The sequence below is a fragment of the Sebastes fasciatus genome, chromosome 12 (genome assembly GCF_043250625.1).
Source record: "Sebastes fasciatus isolate fSebFas1 chromosome 12, fSebFas1.pri, whole genome shotgun sequence".
NCBI lineage: Eukaryota > Metazoa > Chordata > Actinopteri > Perciformes > Sebastidae > Sebastes > Sebastes fasciatus.
In genome coordinates, this window is record NC_133806.1 from 25,304,261 (window position 1) to 25,329,840 (window position 25,580).

A 25,580-nucleotide genomic window follows, 5' to 3' on the forward strand; every position below is an offset into this window, starting at 1 on the left:
CTTTGACCTGCTGTGATGTCACAGGTGATATTAAAGGTTAAATAAAGGTTGGACTGAATGTTCTTTTAGTTTCAAGATACAGTTTCCCCCAGAGCAGTGTTAAAACATAATCATGTTCCCTTGTTGTTCCATTTAAGTTCCCTTTATGTTCCTCTGTGTTCCCCTTAAATTAATCTTTTTCTTTTGCTATATTTTTCCTTTATGTGTCCTAAATATTTATTTCAGGTTTCTTTGATTTTTCCGTAATGTTTCCTTCATGCTCCCTCTAGTTTTCCCCTTGTGTTTCCTTACTGTTTTAATTTTCCCTTAACTTTCCTTCATCTTTTCTTTATTCTCTCTTTATGTCCTCCTCCTTTTTTCTTTTTCTTTTCTTAATGTTCCCTTTATGTTACCTTAATGTTTGCTCAACTTGAGTCATTGCTATTTGAGGATGTTTGTCTTCAGCTGTATGAATATGAAGAGCTCTGTTTGGTTTATTAAAGGCTGACAGACGTTAATACTGTTTAATATTTTGTATATTCAGGAAATCAGATTCAGTAGCTTTTTGTTTAACAGTGTGTTTGTGAATTTAGATCAGATAAATGAGCTGACATGATGAAGCAGTTTCATGTTTCTAACTCTGTAACATGAGGACTTTTGATGATGAAGATGACAGGACATAACATGATTGTATATTTCCGAATAAAGGATATGATTATGTTTCATATAAAGTCTCTTATTTTGTAATGAACAGTAATATTTATATAAAATAATGTGAACTGAAGGTTTGATGAAGCTTTAGACTGATGATCAACAGCTGTCTGGTAATAAAACAAGTTTATAGAGTTTTAAACTAAACGTTTTACATGGAGTATGTGTACAGTGTAGCACTGATACTATTATATATTAGAGTATTATTACTCATGCATTAATGTAAAAGAAGGATTTTACTGTTGTAGTTGGTTGAGCTCAATCTCATTTTGAACTATTAACTAATGATTATTTTCATTGAGAATTAATCTGCTGATTATATTCTAGATTAATCGATTGTTTGGTTTATAAAAATAGTGAAATATAGATAAAATAGAGTTCAGTATTACTAATACATTAACATTATAGCATTTTTACTAATGCATTAACATTATTAACATTACTGATACATTAACATTATTAACATTGTTACTAATACATTAACAATATTACAATTATTACTGATAAATTAACATTATTAACATTATTGCTAATACATTAACATTAAGATAAAGAAGAATATAAAATCTTTTTTATTGAATTTGTGTATCCAGTTATTTATTTATCTTTTTAAACTGCATTTTCAAATGGATTTTTAAATTCGATTATTTATTTATGAATTCAATCATGTAATTTTAAATGATATACTTATTGACTGTTTTATGGTATTTTTGTAAAACAATTTAATTTGAACTATTTATTTATGGATTTCATTGTAAATTCTTTTTATAATTCTTCTTTTTATTGCCCATTAAAATTTCAAACAATGAATTACTTTGTAATTTAGTCCATTTATTCATAGATTAATACATACATTTGTAAACAACTATTAATGCTTATTTGTGTTGTACAATTAGTTATTAAACATTAAATGCTTTATTACTATTTCTGTGACTCCATACAGTCAGTCACTGAATATAAAATGAAAAACATTAGTTTAAATCATAGTAGTTTAGTTTTTAGATAGTTTACATCATTAAATTATTCAACTGATATACTGTTAACAGGAATTTTACATTTACAGTTTAGAACATTTCAGTGAGAAAAATTTAGATTTTGAAAATGTCCAGATGTGTATGTGGTACTGTGCTGGTACTGGCACTGGTGCTAGTACTGTGAGTTCATTTTAATACATACAGTATATTCCTATGAAGTTGTAGAGTTGTAGAGCGCTGACGTACCAGCAGGAGGCAGCAGAGTCACAGTAACGTTGAACTAAAGAAGAAGTTCTGTTGTGACTTCACTTCTGAGATCTGCTGAACAGAAAAGAACCAAATTCATTTGATCCTTTTTGATTTTATCACCTGGTTTTGCCACTTTACTATTTGTAACATCTGTTTTGAAAAGTACCGTATAAATACATTTATTATTATTATTATAATTATTATTATTATTATAACATGAAAATGACTTTGACTTTGATCAGTAACAACACAAAAATAAAACTGTACATAAAAAAATGGAGATTAAACGAGTTAATAACTCAGTTTGTGAACGACAATCACAAAAAAGAAACTGAGATGACAGAAACGTGGCTGTGGCTGGATACGCTGACTCTGTGATGAGATCATACAGTAGATGACATCATATCTGTAACAAGGAAAATTACTTCATTCATGATGAATCATAAATTGAAGCTGAAAACTTTCCAGGAAGTTAAACTTGTGCTGACATAAAGAAAGTTTTCAGTTCTTCTAATTACGTGATATTTAATGATGGTGAGGCCAGATTTTATTTGAGTGTTGTTCATGTTCATAATGAATCAGAATATAAATAGCAGGCATAGGTTAATTCAGTTCAAAGTGATTCACCGTTTTCATTATTCTAAAGTCATTTTACATAAATTTTACCCCTCTGTGTCTCCAATTTATGATAAATGTAAATCAAATGATGGTACATTGCTGCATTTATTTTGGGACTGTCCATTAATTTATCAGTTTTGGTCAAGAATCTTCTTTTTTTCTGGGGTTTATCAAAGGACTCTCTCTCTGAGATTTGGCTCTTTTTGGATCCTCAGTGGACTCCTCAACTCTCCCTTTACATATTCAAACAGCTCTATTGATGGGCATGGTATTAGCAAAAAAACGTATTCTCAAAGACTGGAAGACACCAACTCCACCGTGCTTCAGAAACTGGTTGCATGAATTGGTCTCAGTTATCCACATGGAGAAATTGCGAGCCAATAATTTAAAATGTCAACATAAATGGGAAGAATCTTGGGGTCCCCTTTTCGCAATATTTGGACTCAGTTTGACGATATTTCTATTCATATATTGATTGTTTTGTTTTTCCTTTTCTCTGTTCTGCTGTTGAATACTCCCACTATGGATGGCTTGCATTTAACTATCACATGGATGATACTGTATGTAACGATATGTATGTTTTGTCCTTGACATGCGGTTTAGATAATTCTCTCTTAGGTATTTGTATTACTCCTCCCCGGGTGTAAAAGAGTGTGTGTGTGTGTGTGTGTGTGCGTGTGTGAGTGTGCGTGAACTTTCGGGTTTGGTTGGGGGTTTTGATTTTTGTTTGATGAATGTGTTGTCGTTAAAATTTGTCAATAAAAATAATATAAAAATAAATAAATAAATAATGAATCAGAATATAACTGATTTTAGTATTTATTAAGGTGAGAAGAATTAACTGTCTATATATGTAGTATGTATAGAGAAGTAGTAAATATGTGTGTATATACTGTATATATATATATATATATATATATATATATATAAACTGGAAAAACAAAGTTCGGAAACTTGTGTTTGGTCGATTATTTCTCTGTTGTTACAATGCTAATGGTCATTGTATTTTACATCGTTGGAAAGCCTGTTTATTTACCTTCGCAATGATGTCCCACTTGTAAGGATCATGCATTTGTGGGATGAGCAACACAGCTGATTATGTGGGTAGTGCCCAAGAAAAATGTGCCAAAATGCTCTGCCAATGGTAAACAGTGTATTCTCATAAGGCTACCAGGAAGCCTGCAATGACTGCCCTTCACCGTCAGGCCCGTTTGCGCTGGTGTCAACAACACAGACAATGGAACCTGAACATGTGGGGGAATGTCATGTTCAGTGATGAGTCCAGGTTCTGTCTGCCAAAGTTGGACGGCAGGTCAAAGTATGGAGACGACGCGGAGAACGCTGTGCTGATTGTTGCACCGATGGAGTAACAGCTTTTGGTGGAGGCTGTGTCATGGTGTGGGGCGGCATCTCCCTCTCTGGCAAAACAAGACTTGTCATCATTGAAGGCCATCTCAATGCAGTGAGATATCGGGATGAGATTCTGCAGCCAGTGGCGATCCCATATCTCCACAATCTGGCCCCTAACTTCATCCTCCAAGATGACAACGCTCGCCCCCACAGAGCCAGGGTTATCACAGACTACCTCCACAATGTGGGAGTAGAGAGAATGGAACGGGCTGCCAAGAGTCCACACCTCAACCCAATTCAACATGTGGGATCAGGTTGGGCGTGCTGTACGTGTTAGAGTGACCAACACAACTTCGTTGGCTGACCTGCAACGAATCCTGGTTGAGGAATGGAACGCCATCCCACAGCAACGTGTGACCAGGTTGGTGACCAGCATGAGGAGGAGGTGCCAGACTGTTGTGGCTGCGTATGGATCTTCCACCGCTACTGAGGCTCCTGATCGTGTATTAAATGAATAAAGTGTAAAATAGCCAATATGTCATGTTTGTTCCTTGTTACTGATAGAGAGTTCAATCATCCAATCCACCAAACAACTCAAAACAAGAGTCAACACCAACAGGAGAATACACTGTTTACCATTGACGGAGCATTTTGGCAAATTTTTCTTGGGCGCTACCCACATAATCAGCTGTGCTGCTCATCCCACAAATGCATGATCCTTACAAGTGGGACATCATTGCGAAGGTAAATAAACAGGCTTTCCAACGATGTAAAATACAATGACCATTAGCATTGTAACAACAGAGAAATAATCCACCAAACACAAGTTTCCGAACTTTGTTTTTCAAGTATATATAGTAAATACACCGAGGTGTAACAGTTTGCAAAAAGTAGAGTAAAAAGTACTATATTTCCCTCTGAGATGTAGTGGAGTAGAAGTAGAAAGTAGCAGAAAATTAAAATACTCAAGTAAAGTACCTCAAAATTGTACTTAAGTAAAGTACTTGAGAGTAAAGGTTACTTTCCACCTGTGTTGTGCAAAACAAACATGCACACAATGCAGAAACAGAATGTACGTAATGAAAACGTGAATATAAATCATTAAATATGGAAATTTTATTTGTGACTTTTTATCTGTTGAGTTTAATTTTGCCAGATTTCTCTTTCACTCTGTTTGTCGACGTGTCGATGAAATGAAGAAATAACTGAACCTGGATCAGTTCTGATAGTCGACCAGCAGGACTCATCAGCTGCTGTTGTTGTTGTTGTGATTTTGTGCGTGTTGTGCCTTTAATGAAGCGTGTCAGTAGATAATCTGCAGATCAGCCTCCGTCTCTCAGTCTGACCCAGTTTGATGATCTGAGCTCAGAGTGAAACCGACTCCAGATCAGATCAGCCTGTAAACATCTGCCAACATCCAGACCACTCTGAACCGGATTACACTGATCCAGATGTGAGCTGAGGATCACAGACTGGATCCAGACTGACCCACAATATAAAGCCTCATTGTCTAGCAATTCTTTGTATTTTATTGTTGACTTGTCGGGTATTATACAATTAAAACTATCTCAAGCTGTAAATGTTGTTCTGTGCGATTCACGATATATGTGAATATGTACATATACACAAAGATATTATTAAATAGATATATTATATAGATATATTATTTGATGGTCAAACTACAACGTTCAAACTCGTAGTGGAGTGTAACTAAGTACTGTAGTAAAGTACAATTTTGAGGTACTCGCTACTTTATATTTCTACCCTACTACATCTCAGAAGGAAATATTGTACTATTTACTCCACTACATTTGTCTGACTTATTACTACTTCCTTAAGAAATCAATAATTTGACACAGAAACAGTCCGCCAGAGTCCGACATCAAAACTGTGTCCATAGCAACGGTCCGTAACAGACCATAGACCGCCACAGTTGACCAATCAAAATCGAGTATTCAACAAAGCCGTGTAACAAATAATAAAACCCTGACAACATTTATCTAACTGTACATTTTACTACTAAATAAGTAAAGTAACGTGAATGCAGGACGACTTTTAACTGTACTGGAGTATTTTTACAGTTTGGTATTATAAATAGGGCTGTCCAAGTTAACGCGATAATAACGCATTAACGCAAATTTGTTTTAATGCCACTAATTTCTTTAACACATTAACACAACTTGGGATTTATAGGTAGGAAGGAGGCTAAATAATGCTCCAAAGTTGGGCTAAACTTTGGCGAGGAAAAACTGTCATTGCCATTTTCGAAGGGGTCCCTTGACCTCTGACCTCCAGATATGTGAATGAAAATGGGTTCTGTGGGTACCCACGAGTCTCCCCTTTACAGACATGCCCACTTTATAATAATCACATGCAGTTTGGGGCAAATCATAGTCAAGTCAGCACACTGACACACTGACAGCTGTTGTTGCCTGTTGAGCTGCAATTTGCCATGTTGTGATTTGAGCATATTTTTATGCTAAATGCAGTACCTGTGAGGGTTTCTGGACAATATTAGTCATTGTTTTGTGTTGTTAACTGATTGACAATAATAAATATATACATACATTTGCATAAAGCAGCATATTTGTACACTCACATGTTGATAAGAGTTTTAAATACTTGAAAAGAAATCTTCCTCTAAGGTATATTTTTTAACAGATAAAAATGTGCGATTAATTTTAATAAATTGAAAGCCCTAATTATTTTATTTATCTTACTTTATTATTATTTTATTGTTTTATTTTATTTATTATATATCTATATTATTTTATTATTATTTATTTAGTATTTATTTATTATTATTATTATTATTATTATCATTAATAACAGTATTAAATACTTGACAAATCTCCCTTTAAGGTACATTTAGAACAGATAAATAATGTGTGATTAATCGTGATTAAATATTTTAACCGACTAACAGCCCCGGTTATAAACTTGTATCATGAGAAGAAGACAGACGGCTCGGTGTCCGCCGGTAGGGGTCGCTGTGGGGCTACCGAGGAGCCGCTGAGCCAGCAGGGAGTCCGGTGGAGGAGGAGGAGGAGGAGGAGTAACCGGACACCGACTCTCAGAGCGGCTCCTGGCCGGTCACAACGCAGCGGAGCCCGGCGGCAGCAGCACTGAGCAGCGGGGCGACGAGCAGAGTCAGTCCGAGGACCAGCAGCTGAGGAGCGGCGCGGCGCGGCTGAGGCGGAGGCTCCGGTCCTCCGGTCCTCCTGCGGGACTTTAACGGCTCTTAACGGTTCTTCTCTCCTCTTCTCCCGCTGCTCTTTGTGGCACATAACGGAGTTACCGTGAAAGTGGGTGAAGTACCGGCAGCCTGACAGCCAACAGCATGAAGAAGAACAACTCCGGTAAACGGGTGAGTGTTAACGGAACCCACACCGGCGGCTCGTGACGGTCCGTTTTATCCCGTTAAACCGGAGCTCGAGGAACAAAAGCCTCCAGGATTAGTTTTAAGCCTTTATTTTGAAGGCGACAACGGCCCCTTTGCTAGCTGCTTTAAAACTACACTTCCGGTTTTCAGAATAAGAGCGCTGTTGGTGTTGAAACAGTTTTAAAGATGAAAAATAAAAACTCAAAACGGATTAAAACATGTTGTGTTTCAGATCCGGAGAGAAACTTTAATAGTTGTGACAGTTAAAGAGGAAACGTTGAGCGGTGTGACGTTAATGTGTTGATCAGCTCCGGTTTCATCCGTCAACCGGAGGAGAACTCTCTTATATAACACCGACACTCACTCTCCAGTTAAACTCTGGTTCACCCCGATGATCAATACTCTACCATATCAATCATCTGGTCATCTGGAGCTTTACCTACACAGGTTTCAAATACAATCATGTATGTTAGAAACAGCATCTCTGAGTAGCTTTTTATTTATTTATTATATATATATATATATATATATATATATGAATAATCATTTTTATTATTATTTTATTTATTTACATTTTTATTTATTAATTATATATATATATATAAAATATCATTATTAATCATTATTATTATTAGTATATTATATATCATATATTTATTTATTTACATTTTCGTTTTATATTTTTATTTACTATAAATATATACATATAAATTATCATTATTAATTATTATAAGCAGAAATATATTATATATATTTATTTATTTACATTTTCTTTTTATTTATTTATTCATTTTATATATATAAAATATATAATTATTAATCATTATTAATAGTAGTATACTATATATTATATATATTTATTTATTAACATTTTCGTTTTATATTTGTATTTACTATATGTATATATATATACACAAATTATCATTATTAATCATTATTAGCAGTAGTATATTATATATATTTATTTATTTACATTTTCGTTTGATCTTTTTATTTATTATATATATATAAATTATCATTATTAGTAATATTTTATTTGTGTACATTTTCTTTTTATTTATTATATATATGAATAAAAATCATTATAAGTAGTAGTATTTTATTTATTTACATTTTCTATTTATTTATTATAAATATATTATGATTATTATTATTAGTATTTTATTTATTACATTTTGTTTTTATTTATATATTTTTCTTTTCCTGTCCTATTTACCCATTTTCTATTTCCTTTATGTCTTGACTTACCTTTTCTGTTTACTATTATCTTTATTTTTATTATAGTATAATTGTTATTATATTATATAAATATTATATTATAGTAAGGTCTGGCTATTATCTGAACTATTTGGATGCCATCATAGTTTCTGTTCTGATTCATCAAACATTTTAAAGAAGTTAAGATGAATAAAATGCAGTAAAAAAGTGAATTTTAAGATAAAAATATATGATTAAAGAACAATAAGTTGAGTTTTCTCTCCTCAGCTTTGCACACTCAGGAAGTACAGCTGTGTAGTCATTAGTTCTGTCCTCCACCAAAGTAATTCTTAGTCGACTAACACCCATATGATTTAGTCGACTAATCGATTAGTTGGTTTATTCTGTGAAACTGAGTTTCTCCACAAAGAAAAGCTCCACTTTAAATCTGGTGTTTACCAGAGATGTGCTCAAAAGTTTCTTAGAAATAAAAGATTCATTCACTATTAGAAAAGCATTAAAAACGTCTAATCAACTAAAGAAATCTTAGAGGACTGAAACCAAAACGACCGATTGGTCAACGAGGAGGAAGCAGGCCTGATTGTATTGTAGTTTTTCCGTGTAGTTCAGTGGTATAAAAGTTTCTTCAGGTGGTCGGAGACGCTGCGGCTGCAGAATGTGACTGAATCTTAATAACAAAAGAAGAGGGTGAATGAGGAGCTGCAGCCTTTTATTATTCACTTCAACTCACAACAACAGTCAGAAAACATCAGAAATCACACAAGGAACATTCAGCCTGCAGGACGTCAGTTTAACACCCAAACAAAATGCTTTAACAACCTCCATGTAGAATAAAACTGAACAGTTTGTTCAGACTTTATTGAGCCGCCGAGGAAGGATTCACATGTTTCAGGTCATTTGAAATAAACATCATGTAAATTACAATTCATATACGCAATTTGTGCAAATATACAAGAGCAGAAATAATGAGTCCAACTGTGCAATAAATGATGAATAAAATAATACATTTTCAATTAAAACTTTTTAGAGAAGTTTCGGAGGATTTTAATAGCAGTATTTCATATTTTTAATTATTTACAGACTACTTATATATACTTACAGTATATTTTAGTATATATTATTAAGTTTTACTAAGATTAAGTTATAAAACTTTATATATAAGCTATATATGTTTTATATATAAATACATATATTTATATATTTTATACACATTTTATCATTTTCATTTTTCATTTTTGGAGTAGTTGATGAATTTTAATTAACTCTTCATGAACTGAGCAGCAACATGGACATCAGACTTGTTTTCTCTTCAGTAATAAAAGTCAGCTTTTTTTAGTGGAATTTGGTAAAAACTAATGATGAATAAAATAATAAAATGTCAATTAATTAAAACTTTATAGAGAACTCACGGATGACTGAGCTTCTCACCCTATCTCTAAGGGAGATGCCAGCCACCCTCCTGAGGAAACCCATTTTGGCCGCTTGTACCCGCCATCTAGTTCTTTGGGTCCTGACCCAGCCCTCATGACCAAAGGTGAGAGTAGGAACGAAGATTGACCGTTAGATCGAGAGCTTTGCCTTCCGGCTCAGCTCTCTTTTCGTCACAACGGTGCGGTAAAGCGAATGCAATACCACCCCCTGCAGCTCCGATTCTCTGGCCAATCTCACGTTCCATAGTCCCCTCAATCACGAACAAGACCCCGAGGTACTTGAATTCCTTCACTTGGGGTAAGGACTCATTCCCTACCCGGAGTAGGCAATCCATCGGTTTCCTGCTGAGAACTATGGCCTCAGATTTAGAGGTACTGATCCTCATCTCGGCCGCTTCTCACTCGGCTGCGAACCAATCCAGTGAGTGCTAGAGGTTGCAGACCGATGATGCCAACAGGACCACATCATCTGCAAAAAGCAGCGATGAGATCCTCAGCACACCAAACTGCAAACCCACCTCCCCCTGACTACGCCTCGATATCTTGTCCATAAATATCACAAACAGGATTGGTGACAAAGCGCAGCCCTTGCGGAGACCAACCCCCACCGGAAACGAGTCCGACTTATTGCCGAGAACCCGAACACAGCTCTCGCTTTGGGCGTACAGAGATTGGATGGCCCTGAAAAGTACACCCCTCACCCCATACTCCCGCAGCACCCCCCACAGTATCTCCCGGGGGACCCGGTCATACGCCTTCTCCAAGTCCACAAAACACATGTAGACTGGATAGGCATACTCCCAGGCCCCCTCCAGGATCTTTGCGAGAGTGAAGAGCTGGTCCGTTCTTCCACGGCGAGGACGGAATCTGCATTGTTCCTCTTCGATCCGAGGTCAGACTTTCAGCCGAACCCTCCTTTCCAGCACCTTGAAGTAGACTTTACCAGGGAGGCTGAGTAGTGTGATACCCCTGTAATTGGCACACACTCTCTGGTCTCCCTTTTTGAACAGGGGAACCACCACCCCGGTCTGCCACTCCTTAGGCACTGTCACCGACTTCCACGCAATGTTGAAGAGACGTGTCATAGATATATAATGACCTGATGAATTTTAATTAACTCTTCATTTTAAAGTCACGTTGTATGATGAACTGAATCAGACGTCAAACTTGTTTTCTCTTCAGTAATAAAATTCAGCTTTTTTATGTATTTTAGTGAAAACTACAAACTAAAATCTGACTTTGACACATTTTAAATGTATTGACGACGACTGAAGAGACAGAAAAAATGAAGCTGTGTGATAAAGTATTAAATAGTTCACCTGCTCTGATGATGCTCCTCTGACAGCTTCCTTTTTCCTGTTTCCTGTTCAGGGTCCGCAGGACTCGGCGCCGCAGCTCGCTCAGCCCGATAAGGTCGGCTGGATCCGGAAGTTCTGCGGGAAGGGGATCTTCAGAGAGATCTGGAAGAACCGGTTTGTGGTTCTGAGGGGAGATCAGCTGTTCATCTGTGAGAAAGAGGTGAGTCAGAGGGGAGACTAATTGATTATAGATTCATTATTGGAAATGATCAGCGGAGACGTTGAGGCCTTTAATTATCACCTTGTGACGAGGTGTCGGAGCTGATGAGAGAAAGATGGCGTTGTCTTGGAGACGGATGGCAGAGTGGTGGGGTCTTCCTCTGTGATGTCATCACAACTCGTTAACTGTAACATTTAAAGGGACAGTGCAGCTTTTTATTTTACCAATGATTTAACATTTAGACATCCCTCTGAATCTCTTTTTGTTTAAAGTTTGACTCTGAGAACTGAAGAGACATCTGGTGTGAAACAAGGAATCCAGTAATAACAGAATCTATAGATTCATCAATAACAAACATATTCAGTATTCTGTTGTTGTTTTGGTTCTGACTTGGAAACAGAAAGTTTCTCCTGCACTTTCTACAGCGTAGTTCTGCCGGAGTCAAGTTTCAGTCTGAGCTGCAGACACACAGAGAGCTCCGGTTTCACTGCAGCACCACACATAGGGTGGAACATCCTCACAGAACCTCTATCTGCTGCACAACGTCCTGTTAGAACCTCTATCTGCTGCAAAACGTCCTGTTACAACCTCTATCTGCTGCACAACGTCCTGTTAGAACCTCTACCTGCTGCAGAACGTCCTGTTATAACCTCTATCTGCTGCACAACGTCCTGTTAGAACCTCTATCGGCTGCACAATGTCCTGTTAGAACCTTTATCTGCTGCACAACATCCTGTTAGAACCTCTATCGGCTGCACAACGTCCTGTTAGAACCTTTATCTGCTGCAGAACGTCCTGTTAGAACCTCTATCTGCTGCAGAACGTCCTGTTAGAACCTTTATCTGCTGCACAATGTCCTGTTAGAACCTTTATCTGCTGCACAACGTCCTGTTAGAACCTTTATCTGCTGCAGAACGTCCTGTTAGAACCTTTATCTGCTGCACAACGTCCTGTTAGAACCTCTATCGGCTGCACAACATCCTGTAAGAACCTTTATCTGCTGCAGAACGTCCTTTTAGAACCTCTATCTGCTGCAGAACGTCCTGTTAGAACCTTTATCTGCTGCACAACGTCCTGTTTGAACCTTTACCTGCTGCACAACGTCCTGTTTGAACCTTTACCTGCTGCACAACGTCCTGTTAGAACCTTTACCTGCTGCACAACGTCCTGTTTGAACCTTTACCTGCTGCACAACGTCCTGTTAGAACCTTTATCTGCTGCACAACGTCCTGTTAGAACCTTTATCTGCTGCACAACGTCCTGTTAGAACCTTTACCTGCTGCACAACGTCCTGTTAGAACCTTTATCTGCTGCACAACGTCCTGTTAGAACCTTTACCTGCTGCACAACGTCCTGTTAGAACCTTTATCTGCTGCAGAACGTCCTGTTAGAACCTTTATCTGCTGCACAACGTCCTGTTAGAACCTTTATCTGCTGCAGAACGTCCTGTTAGAACCTTCATTATTTACAAAAAGTCCTAATAGAATATTTATTCACTCTTGAATATAATGTTGAAACCTTTAGTATCAGCTTAGCTAGTGCTAGGCTATGCTAGCAGTTTCCCCCTGCTTCCAGTCTTTGTGCTAAGCTATGCTAACAGAGCGAGAGCTGTTCTTTAGGTCGTTTTTATCTCAAATCTTCACGTCAGCTGCAGGAAACCAAAGAGTTCAGAGTTTTATGGAAGTTCATCAGTTCCTCTCTGACATCAGCTGTCACATGATTAACTGTCACATCGTACATCAAAGTGTCATGAAAACCTTCTCACAACCATATTAGGACGTCTGTCTGTCTCTGTGTGGGTCGACTAGTTTCAGACTCTGTTCTTCTTCTGTGGTTCATGAGAAGCTGTCACCAGCTCCACTTCCTGTCTCACCAGGAATAGAAACCCTGTGTGATACCAGAGAAACCACACACAAACACACACACACACACACACACACAAACACACACACACACACACACACACACACACACACAAACACACTGACCACATCTGCTTTAGATTTAACAAAAATAAAAAACTTCCTGTGAGAGCTGATTTCTGGCGTCTCTTCTTCTTCAGGTGTCAGCAGCAGTTGTATTTCTGTTTATTTTCCATCAACAAATTAATAAACTGGTAATGATTCATTGAGACGAGTTTACTAGTTTAGTGATCAGTAAATTGTTTAGTTTACGAAACAACCGAAGGTCAAATCACAACCTTCCTTAAAGCCCAAAGTGGCGTCTTTAATTAGGTCATTGTGTCCGACCAACAGTACTATCTGATAGAAACAGCTGTAAATCCTCAAATTTTAAATTACTGAAACAATTATTCAAATATCAAAATAGTTGTAGATTAGGGGTCGACTCAGGAAGAAGAACGAGTAAGAAACGTAATGGATGAATGGTTGCAGGTCTACGGATTAATATAAGCCGTGTCACAGGTGTTTACTACACTTTACCTGAGTTATTATGACGTCATCCTAAAAACATTTAATGAGAACTTATTTGCATTAAAACACATTTTAAGTTAAACATGCTGTCAGGTGAGACAGGAAGTAGTTAAACATGTTTATTTCATGGCTTTGTTGAATACTCGATTCTGATTGGTCAATCACGGCTTTTGTGGGTCTGTTATTCCTTTATAACAGACCGTTTCTGTGTATAATAGACCGTTGCTACGTGTAGCAGACCGTTGCTACGTATAGCAGACCGTTGTTACGTATAGCAGACTGTTGCTACGTATAACAGACCGTTGCTATGGGCGCAGTTTTGATGTCGGACTCTGGAGGACCATTTTCGTGTCAAATTATTGATTTCTTCAGTAAGTAGCCGTGTAATAAGCGGGATAATGTACAGCTGTGTTGTGAATGACCAGCTAGCTGTACATTATCCCTTACTTACATAACATGTTTCTCTCACAGCGAGTCAAAAGGTCAGAGGTCACTGACAGGAGGCTACTTGGTTATGTAAGCAGCTCCACTGAATATTGATCATTGATTATTTGACTGATGATGCAGGCAGAGTGATGTCAGCATCAAGAGTTGTTATATTACACACACACACACACACACACACACACACACACACACACGCACACACACACAGAGCAGTATTCATACCTGTCGCCACAACCACTGAGGCTCTCTGTTAGCTTTAGTTAGCTGTGTGTGTGTGTGTGTGTGTGTGTGTGTGTGTGTGTGTGTGTGTGGTGGGCGTGGCCTCTCTCCCAGGAAGTCTCAGTTTAAATCTGCTTAATAATGGATGCTGTTTCCATGGAGATAAATGAGCTGAAGGTTACCTGCAGAAACCACTGAGGTGCCGCAGGAGACATGCTAACACCTGCTGTGTGTGTTTGTGTGTGTGTGTTACACAGCTACCTGTAGCAGCAGCTCCTATTATTATTGTTAATAATAATAACAATAATAATAACAGTGTATAAATAACAATGTTCAGATACTCTGTTCACTACCAGAGGCCTGTACTACGAAGCAGGATTTTGCGTTATCGAGGTAACTTCAGGGTTAACTCTGGGTTTTCCGTCCTACGAAGGTGGATCACGTCTTACCGGGGTAGATCTCCATGGTAACTTATGCTGAACAGCTAACCTGCTCTGGAGCAGGTTATGTTCCAGATAAGAGATCAACTCGTATAAAAGCACCGCCTACTGACCAATCAGAGCTCAGTGCAGTGATTGTATGTTAATATTACACACATATGAAGAAGTTTAAGTCAAAATCCAGACTAAAAACAACACAGTTTAAACTGACAGATGCAGGAAGGACAGCTGGCTGTGTGCTGTGGGTGTTTACCACTTTGAATTATATTCTCATTCTTATTTTTGAACTTCCTCTTGAGTCCGTTTCACAACGCCTGAGAGGGGGGAAGGTTCAAATAGTCATACACGCTGCAGTATTATTACTGGACATGATTAGGCGTAATCCAGTCATCCATGATACATTAGAAAGCCATTTATATCTAGACAACTATATCTGACTTTTGAGTGTTCCGTTAAATTAATAAGTCTGTTAATTTACTCATTCACACATCTGGAGTTTTTTCTTTTGCTAGCTGTCCTTCCTGCATTTGGCAGCTTCAACTGTGTTACTATTAGCCTAGATTTTGTGATTAATTTCTTCGTATTTGTCTAATATAGTTTACTCTCTGTAAAATATGCCGCTTTGTCTGTCTGTCTGCAAGTCTGTGGACTTGTCCATGTCTGTGATTGGTCATATACTGCAAACACAGCCTCGTTCATGTGAACGCGCTCACAGTCAGACAGAAACCCTGGGTTGATTTACCGAGTTGATAACCAGCGTCGTAGGACCGTTTAGCGGGATCTTGTTTGTTAGGGTTAGCGTAGTACAGGCCTCTGCTCAGGTACTCTGTTCACTACCTGCTCAGGTAGTCAGGGTGTGTTAGCTTAGTATCAGTCTGTGCTACCTGTGTGTGTCTACAGGTGAAGGAGCTGGGCCGGGCTGACGAGGTGTTGGATCTGTCGGACTATGAGCGCTGTGAGGAGATCAGGAAGAACAAGAGTCGCAGCAAAAAGAACCACAGCAAGTTCAGACTGCAACGCTGCAGCACGCCGGGCAACACGGTACACCTGTCTGTCTGTCTGTCTGTCTGTCTGTCTGTCTGTCTGTCTGTCTGTCTGTCTGTGAGAATAAACTGAATCTATTAAAACGATCAAGTTTCCAAATTCAGCTCAAATTTTTACTAAATTTTGATAAAATTATGAAAATAAAACCTGAATGAAGTTGTGTTTCATCCTCTCCTGTTGAGTGAATATCAGTATATTAGTAGTATTATAGTATAGTATACAGTAGTACATCCTCAGACAGGAAACACTTTATATATTTAGATCACTTTCTACTCAAAGTGTGAATATAAACAGACTCAGTGACTGTAAACAGGTGGAGCTTCTGCACACACAAAACTTTTTTTATTCCTAATTCTAATGTTTTAGATGCCCTCCCAAGTTTTTCTTACCGTTAACCTAACTATTAATTTTTTTATTAATATTAATAATAACAACATTTTTAGGCCCGCCACCACCCCCCTCTTTGGAGGACTACATTTACTTTGTTTTCATTGTTTTTCAAATTAATAGCCAAAGAAGGAAAAGAAAAGTGATAATACCAACAAAAAAAGAAATAAACAGAAAATAGCAGGTTGAATAAGCCGACTACCTTAACGACATATAAACAAACAAACAACAACGACAAAAAACGTTCAACAGTAGATATGGACACATAATATATGTAACCAGACAAATATCAACAATGACAGAGAACAACCAACTGACAGAACAGAAACATCGAAAATAAGACCCTTTTTTCTATGTCCTATTAGGTTTTTCATATCCTAAACCTAATATTTTGTCTTTATTTTACGCCCAACCAGGTTTATTAGGCCCTAACCCTGACCTCTACCTCACCCCTGGTTTCTGATTTTGGTTCTTTCCTTCTGAATGTGGGTCGGACTCCCATAATAATAAACATAACTACTTTTTCTGTCGTTAGTTAGTCTTCACTCTAACATGAAATGATTTACGTTATGATGGCGACGTGCATTTTGTCCCCAAAAGGAAGGCGAGTCCCCACAATGTGACTGTGTTAACAGGTTTATGTCCCCACAACATGAGTAATACACACACACACACACACACACACACACATATCTGCAGGCCATCCCACAAATACCCAGAATGCCCTGGGGAGGGATCATGTGTCCTGCAGACAGGTGGCAGCTTCTATTACACACACACACACACACACACACACATTGAAGCCTCAGTGGGAGACACATCACCAGATGGCCGAGTGTGTGTGTGTGTGTGTGTGTGTGTTCTGTGCTGTGATTGGTCATCCAGTGTTCTCATGTGTGATGTCATCATTTCCTCAGTGTATTTTCTGACATTAATAACAATCAGCTTTATAAACATTAAAGCTGCTAAATTTGAAATTCAGATCGTATCTATGGTCGCCTCAACATGGCGACGGCTAGCAGCTAATAGTGCTAAAGAACGTATATTAATAAGAAGTGAAAGTCAATTGTTCGTTTCATTGCAACATCAGCGCCCAGCAGCAGAGCTACGCGTACACCATTTTGGACTGTAAGTGACTACTTGACACCGGTAAATCATCCGCCTACAAAGTGCCGTACAAAAGTAAAACTAGATTATTTCTATTCTATTGAAATGTCCTGTGTTGAACTATAATATATTATAAATATAACAAGCATTTTCAGTCTAAAATGGCGGCAGCAGCTGTTGTCAAAAAAAGACCAGAGTTTCGTCTCTTTGCTTGGATACTCTTCAGGTAAACTAGTTAATACTTTATCACACAGCTTCATCTGCTTTTGTCTCTTCAGTCGTCGTCAACAAATTTGAAATGTGTCAAAGTCAGATTTTAGTTTGTAGTTTTCAAAACAAGTCTGACATCTGACTCAGTTCATCATAAAACGTGAGTTTAAAATGAAGAGTTAATTGAAATATATCAGGTGATTATCTATCTACTACTAAAAAATGGAATATTAAAAATTATAAAATATGTATAAAATAAATTAAAAAAACAGAGTTTCGCCTCTTTGCTTCGATACTCTTCTGTCTCCAATGACCACTTGTGATCTGATCACTCGAGACACGTTTTAAACCCAGATGTAAACAGGGTCTAACGCTGCATGTGGACTTTGTGTTGTTTGTAGGCTCCTAACCTGGTCTTCCTGGCGGTTAGTCCGGAGGAGAAAGAGTCCTGGATCAACGTCCTGAACGCCGCCATCACACGAGCCAAAAACAGAATCCTGGATGAGGTACGGAGAGAAACACAGAGTCCGTTATCGTCTCTGTTCGTCATTAACGACGAGGGGCGGGAAAAAAGTAGATTCACCATATGTATCACAATTTATTTTTTATTTTGTACAATTTTGAAATAGATTTTTTAATGCCAGAATCAATATATTTGCTTCATTTGAGTCTATGTGGAGGTAGAAGGAAGTTACCACTTTTATTGTTGTAGTAGCCTACACTCCATTAAATTCTGTTGATTTCATGCTACTAGCACTACTAGCTGCTGGCCGATAGCCGGTTGTTTGGGAATAGAACGTTAATACATCCACCATGGTACAGGCTTACAGCATAGAGCTCATGGGTGTATTATAAGATAATAAAAGTGATGAATTACAGCCAATAGATCCATTATTACAGCCGCATACAGCTAGCAGGAAGCTAGCAGAACCGGATATGTCATATGAGCGTGCAGGGCGGTGCAGTCCCGTGGGTCTGATGCACGTTCATTATGGCGAGGAAAATAACTCTGGATTTACAGACGTCTCTTTATACATCCATGGTTACAGGCTCATTGGTGTTTTCAGTCCAAAATGGCGGCAGTGCTACCGCAGTACCATCTAGCGGCTGTTGTCAAAAAGGCACCAGAGTTTCGTCTCTTTGCTTCTAGTCTGTTTGGTCTAAGTCACACTGAATGATATCATGATATTGAGTTATAAAGGCGAGGAGGACGGAGAGTTTTGTGCGTTTTAAATCTTGATCAGCTCCACCTGCAGACAAACTACAATAACTGACTTCCTGTTGTGTTTAAATACCTTCAGCTCTGGTTCAGAGCGGCGCTGAGCTGATTTATATTTGACATGTATGATTTTAGGAAGCAGGACTTCCTGTAACTGATGTTCATCGTGTTTATTTCAGTGTTCATCACCGACAGTAACAGGAAGTGTGTCGGAGCTGCTGTCAACGTTCAGTCCACAACCTTCGCCTTTTCCACCAGTCAATACTCTGATCAATACTCTGATCAATACTCTCTCTATCACATACACACTGTGTTCCAGTCTGAAGGAACGCCTCAATGAACCACATCCATGTCATATTGTTGTTGTGGCGTTTTTCATCAGCAGTTTCCTGGAAAAGTCTTGAAATACTTCTGAAATAACAGTATGTATGTTTATATATATATATATATGTATATATATGTGTATGTGTGTATATATATGTGTATGTATATATATGTGTGTATATATATGTGTATGTATGTATATGTGTGTATATATATGTGTATGTATATATATGTGTATATATATATATATGTATATATATATATATGTATATATATATATATATATACACATATATATATACATATATATATATATATATATTTCCCCGGGAGATCGCACCCGGTGGCTGACAGAATCCCATAGTGGAAGCCTATAGAGCGCAACAGGAATGAGTCCTAACCGTACAGTGTGAGCACATAAATCGTGAGCTTTAGCTTTACATCACAACCGATCTACTCGTACAACAACATTTCTAGAATGGTAAAGTGTGATCGCCCAGCTTTAGACTGAATATATTTTTGCTTTATAAAAAGATAAACTACCTTTTACCTGAAGTTCTGCTTGTGTTGTTTCCAGGTGACAGTCGAAGACTCTCAGCTGTCTCATATGACTCGAGATCGAGTGAGGATTCCTCACAACCGACGCCTGCCGACCAGAGGTCACCTGCTGGCTGTGGTCAGTCTGATCCTCCTTCATCACCTCCTCTTCCTCCATCGTCACCTCTTCCCTCCTCTATCACAAACCCTGAAACACAAAATGTCCAGGATTTCATCTGAGATATTTGCAAATGTGTCGAAACATAATGAGAATAAAATGTCCAGATATTAATGAGAACAAAAGGAGCAGTCAGGATGAGAACAGGATATCTGTCTAGATCCACTTACTGGCTTGTTCTGGACCTTTTGACTGAATCACATGGTCTTCATCAGCGGAAATTAAATGTTGTACATTTAGGACCTCTGGTTCAGTTCGACCTTTGAAACAATCTCGTCCACTTCATTACTTGTTCTGGAGCTTTTGACCTTATCACACAGTCCTCCCGGTCCTTTAAAGACAACCTGGATGAGTTGCTCCAAATTATGGAAAGTGTTTGAACATCTATAAGCAAACTGAATCTGCTGATGAAGACTGTGATACGGTCAAAAGCTCAAGAACAAGCAAAGCAAGTAAGTGGACCTTGAGTTGAGATTGTTTCAGGTAGTAAAAACTGGAGGGACAGAGTGTGATTCTAGATATGTGAAGGTTTTTATTAGGACTGTCAACGTTAACGTAATAATAACGTGTTAGCATAAGTTTGTTTTAACGCCACTAATTTATTTAACACATTAACGCAACTCATGATTTTTAGGTTGCAGAGGCTCAGTTTTAAAGCTATAGTGAAGATACTGGTATCGTATGAACCTATAAAACCGAATGAATCCATTGCTACCAACGATGTCATACTAGATTGTCATGAAGGAGGTTAAATAACCTTAAAAAAAAAGTCTGAAAATCTTTTGAAAAAAATGTCCGCAAAAAAGTCTGAAAAATGTTTTTTAAAAAAGCCAGAAAAATGTTTGAAAAAAAAGTCCAACAAAAAGTCTGAAGAAGTCCAAAAAACAAAGTCTGAAAAATGTCCAAACAATTCTGAAAAATCTTCAAAGAAATGTCCAAAAAATGTTCTAAAAAAATTCTGAAGAATGTTCCAAAAAGGTTGGAAAAATGTTCGAAAAAAAAGTCCAAATAAAGTCTGAAATAAAATGTTCAAAAAACAAGTCTGCAAAATGTTCGACAAAAAAGTCTGAAAAAAAGAATCTGAAAAAAGTCCGAAATAAAGTCTGAAAAATGTTCGAAAAATGTTTGAAAGAAAAAGTCTGAAAAAAGTAAAAAAGAAAAAGTTTGAGAAAAGTCTGAAAAAAATGCTCGAAAAAAAGTCCGACAAATAGTTTAAAAAGCCTGAAAAAAAATCTGAAAAATGTTCGAAAAAAAGTAGAGGGTTTGTAGACAATATTTGTCATTGCTTTGTGTTGTTAATTGATTTACAATAATAAATATATACATACATTTTCGTAGAGCAGCATATTTGCCCACTCCCATATTGAAAAGAGTATTAAATAATTGAGAAATCTCCCTTTAAGGTACATTTTGAACAGATAAAAAAAAATATGAGATTAATCCTGATTAAATATTTTAATCAATTGACAGCTCTAGTTTATATGAATGAATGTTTTGGTAGCGGTGGACTGACCCGCCTCCTCTCTGTCCGTCAGGCCTCCACCTCCTCCTCAGACGGGATGCTGACTCTGGATCTGATCCAGGAGGAGGACGCTTCGTCTTCTCATGGCGCCAACGGCTGTGACAGGTTCAAGGTCGATTTGGACAAATCTATGTCCCACCTCAGCCCGGATTGTCCCAGGTCCAAAACCGACGGCGCTCTCTCTGCCAGGACCGTCGAGGCTTCTGGGAAATCCCAGAGTCTTCCCCGTCAGGTGGAGGTGGCGTGGGAGAAGACGGGCCAAACCCCCCAGCCTGGAAAAAGCCTGACGACGGCAGAGAAAAACCGCTGCGCCTCCATGGACGAGATCCTGACGCACTCAGAGACTAAATCTGCTAAGAACAAGACGGTGGCGACCCGTTCACCGGCCTCAACGCCGACCCGCACCACGGTGCCCATCAGCCACCTGCAGGAGCTGATCAGCCAGAAGCTGGAGAAGACGGAGCGGCTGCTGACGGAGGCGCGAGGGGAGGCTGAGGGGAAGATGAAGGGGAAGGAGTCGACTGAAGCTGAGAGACTCCTGAAGGAGGCGGCGGTGGCGTGGAGCCAGGCCCGGGATGTGCTGGAGGAGGTGAAGGAGCTGAGAGCGTTGTACCAACAACTGGACTCCTCCACCCCCGTCACCCCCTCCAACAGCACCAAACTGAACCCAGACCGCAAGAGCCCAATGTGAGCCGCATGGTTCTGATTCCTTCTGGTACAAACCGGTTCATACTGGTTCAGTCCAGGTAGCGCCAACGCTGAACGCTGCTTCTGCTGGTTGGACTTCAGATGAAGCTGCTGAGAACACGATCAACCACTTTTAAATTATTTGGAATAAATCAGTCTCCCAGCAGTCAGGAGGGACCAGGACCAGGACCAGGACCAGGACCTGACGATACCGCTCAGCGCTCAGCTGCTCAATGCCTCTCCACTAAATATCTTCCTCGCTTTGTAGCATAAATTTAACTTAACGTGTCCTTTGGAAGTTTCCTTAAATACTTTTATAATCTCTAGACGTCTGTTTTCGGTTGCACAAACACTTGAGGAAGCTTTAAGGAAAACTTCTCGTCAAAGTGAAAGAAAATGTGCCAAGATGAGAAAAACCATCACTTTGGATCCTTTTTATTTGGCTTTATGAATATTCAACATGTTGGAGATGTGTTGTTATGTCTTTAGAGAAATCTAAAGTAGATGAAGTTTTATGCAGCTGACGGTACAAATGCAGAGTAAATACTGTATGAATGCTGTGGAGGTCAGAGGTCAGAGGTGGAGGAGGTCCAGTCAGCTTCAGGATTCATTCCTGGTTGTTATACGTCGTACAAACTACAGACTGAGACCTTAAAGGTACTATATGGAATCATTTACATGCATTAATTGCTTGTGTTGCCATTGTGTGAACAGATTGTAGTTTAAAAACTGAGACCTTCCACGACTTTCTCGGTTGTCTTTAACAGCCTGCGGACTGATTTCTATGTAAAGGACTCGGGACGGTTTTGCTTGGTAACGCTATCTGATGAAGTCATTTGCAAATGGCGAGTTAGTTAGCATCATTGAGATTAGACATAACAGATAGTAACGGTGATATGTGATTGTAATGTAACATCATGTCACTGTTTTGGCCGATGCCCAGGATGATCGCTCGCCCTGACGGAGTGACTACTGAGTGCTTAACGGCCACCGGTGTGATTAATAACAAGGATTTTCTAAAAGTTACATATAGTACCTTTAAAACCTGCTGAGAGCTCTTCCTCTTCCATTTGGACTCAGAACCAGTGTCTTCAGGTTTTCATCCAGGGATTGGGTAGAAAGGTCACAGCTCAGGTAAAGTTGTTGGACCATTAACAGATAATATGAAGAACCAACAGCAGCTTCCATCCTCCAAACCGTCCGTCCAACTCGGACTCTTCTTCTTTCTGAATGTGAATGTTGTCGGCGGTGAACCAGCCATGACTCCGGTGGACATGTTTGAAGAGAACTGGACTCATGTTTGAATCCAGAAATCCTCAAATCACCTGAAACATGAGTAAACCCAACAAGACCAGATGTCGGCGTTTGATTGTTCGTCTCTACGGGTCAGGAGAAGCATCAGCTCACAATAGAGAGGCCAAGTCCTCATGCAGTGAGCTAATGCTTTTAGGGCTGCATCTAATCATAATTTCCACCATCTAATCATGTATTTATTATTATTAAATACATTTGGAGTCATTTAGCTCGCTAGCTAACAAACACCAGCTCCTAAAGTCTTTATCTGGTGCACACAAGATTTAAAAATATAGATAGTCTCTATGGACTCTGGGGCTTTGTGGTAATACCATTTGCACATGAATGTTCATGTCTTTTTAGTACAGTTTGTTGAATATAATAACATAGATACAATAAAATATAAAACTACTCGTCAAAATTACAAAACAATGTCGGCAAAATGGGAAAAAACGGGAAAGCCTCCTGTTATTCCCATTTAGACATTTAGGTAATACCTCAAAGTCATATTTTACTTACCATTTTATTTTCATCATTTCATCTGTATTTTTCTTCTGGTGGTGGAAATCAGCGTCCTAAAGTCCTGATCCGTTGAGAAGAACAATGAAACACTGAAAAGAGACATTAAAACCTCCTGAAGTTGGTTTCTGTTGTTTGTGTTGATGGAAGCATTAAAAAAGTGACGTCACACCAAAGACACAAAACAAATCATTTAAAATCTTCATCTGGATTCAGAGATTTAACCACAGATTCAAAAAGAAAACACACAGACAATAAAGGAATATTCCAACATTTTGGAAGTCTGTAAATTGGAGGAGGTTAAATATCACTGTGTTTTCATCACTGATGTACAACATGATCCAACCTGTCGAGGGTTTGACCTCTGACCTCTGACCTCTAGTTCAGCCTCGTTTTGTGAAGAAAATAGTATTTTCAAAAATCAGCTATGCAAATGTTGTATGTGGAAGAAAATACATCCGGCGGGTTTGTTAGAGTTCAGTGATGAGAAACTCTGAATGTAAACACAAAGTTTGAGCAGGTTACGTTTCTGAAAATGAAACTTCAAAATGTTTTCATTTTCAAATGGTTCGAAAACCCCATCTGAATTTAAACTGTGACTTAATGATGCTTGTATAAATGGAAAATCAGGTTATATTGCTTATATACTGTATGGTCACAGAACGCCCATACAAGTTAAATGAAATTTAGATTATTGCATTTTCATTTTATATTTTACTCAAATAACACAGACATATGTGGACAATTATAAATCTATTATGGAATTACATTTTCACATTTACATTATCATTTTAATAAATTCCCCTGTGGGCTTCCATAATTAATAGTTCAGGTAAAATCTATAAATCATCCTGTTTTCACTGATCTGTTTACTTCCCGTCTCCATCGTCTGTTTGTTTCTGTGGCACTGAGCCGCTGCTGTAGCCTTAAAGCCAGAGGGGATGATGGGAGATGTAGTCCTGTAGTGATGTGACGCTGTGAGTCCTGATCAGTTCATGTGCTAAAAATAAAACCTGCAAACTGAACCTGGATCAGTGTCGTCTCAATAAACTGTTAACGAGGAATCCTGCCGGCTTTAATTAGACCTCTGACACCGTGTGTGTGTTGCTAGGCGACCAGCTGTCCTGAACAACACCTTCAGTTCACACCTGCAGACGGAAAATACTCACCTGTGTTTTAAAGGATCAGTTAGTTCGTCTCTAAACTCTGTCTGACTTCCTGTCTGTCTCTCAGCTCCATTGGTTCCCTAAGAAAAATTACAGCATTACTAATAATTATTAAACATTATTAATTATCATTTCATGGTGTGTTAACAGTAAAATAACTATTAAAGGGACTGTTTGTAAGAATCAGAAATGCTTGTTAACAGCGACACCTGTGGCCGTTAAATCAACGAAAGTCAGCGTCGGGCTCGCGCTTGCTTGCTCTAAATAGACATGAACGGCGACACACATCAGCTAAAACCACAATATCACTCTATATTTCAGCTGCTTGGCAGTAATGTTAGCTGACCAGACGAAGGTCTCTCCATGAATCAATGCTGATCGTAGTGTTGGTTTTTCCAGGAAGAGAAACGTTATCGCCTC

The 25,580-nt window shown here is 38.4% G+C and overlaps 1 protein-coding gene across 1 annotated transcript; it reads left to right on the forward strand.

Annotated features, from left to right (window-relative positions):
• The first annotated feature begins 6,970 nt into the window (after window positions 1-6,970).
• LOC141779494 (pleckstrin homology domain-containing family O member 1-like) lies at window positions 6,971-25,291 on the forward strand. The gene is made up of 6 exons (XM_074654352.1): window positions 6,971-7,248; window positions 11,283-11,429; window positions 15,868-16,008; window positions 18,117-18,221; window positions 19,836-19,934; window positions 21,509-25,291. The coding sequence occupies exons 1-6, from the start codon at window positions 7,222-7,224 to the stop codon at window positions 22,184-22,186; spliced, it is 1,197 nt and encodes a 398-aa protein (XP_074510453.1). The 5' UTR covers window positions 6,971-7,221; the 3' UTR covers window positions 22,187-25,291.
• Window positions 25,292-25,580: the final 289 nt, after the last annotated feature.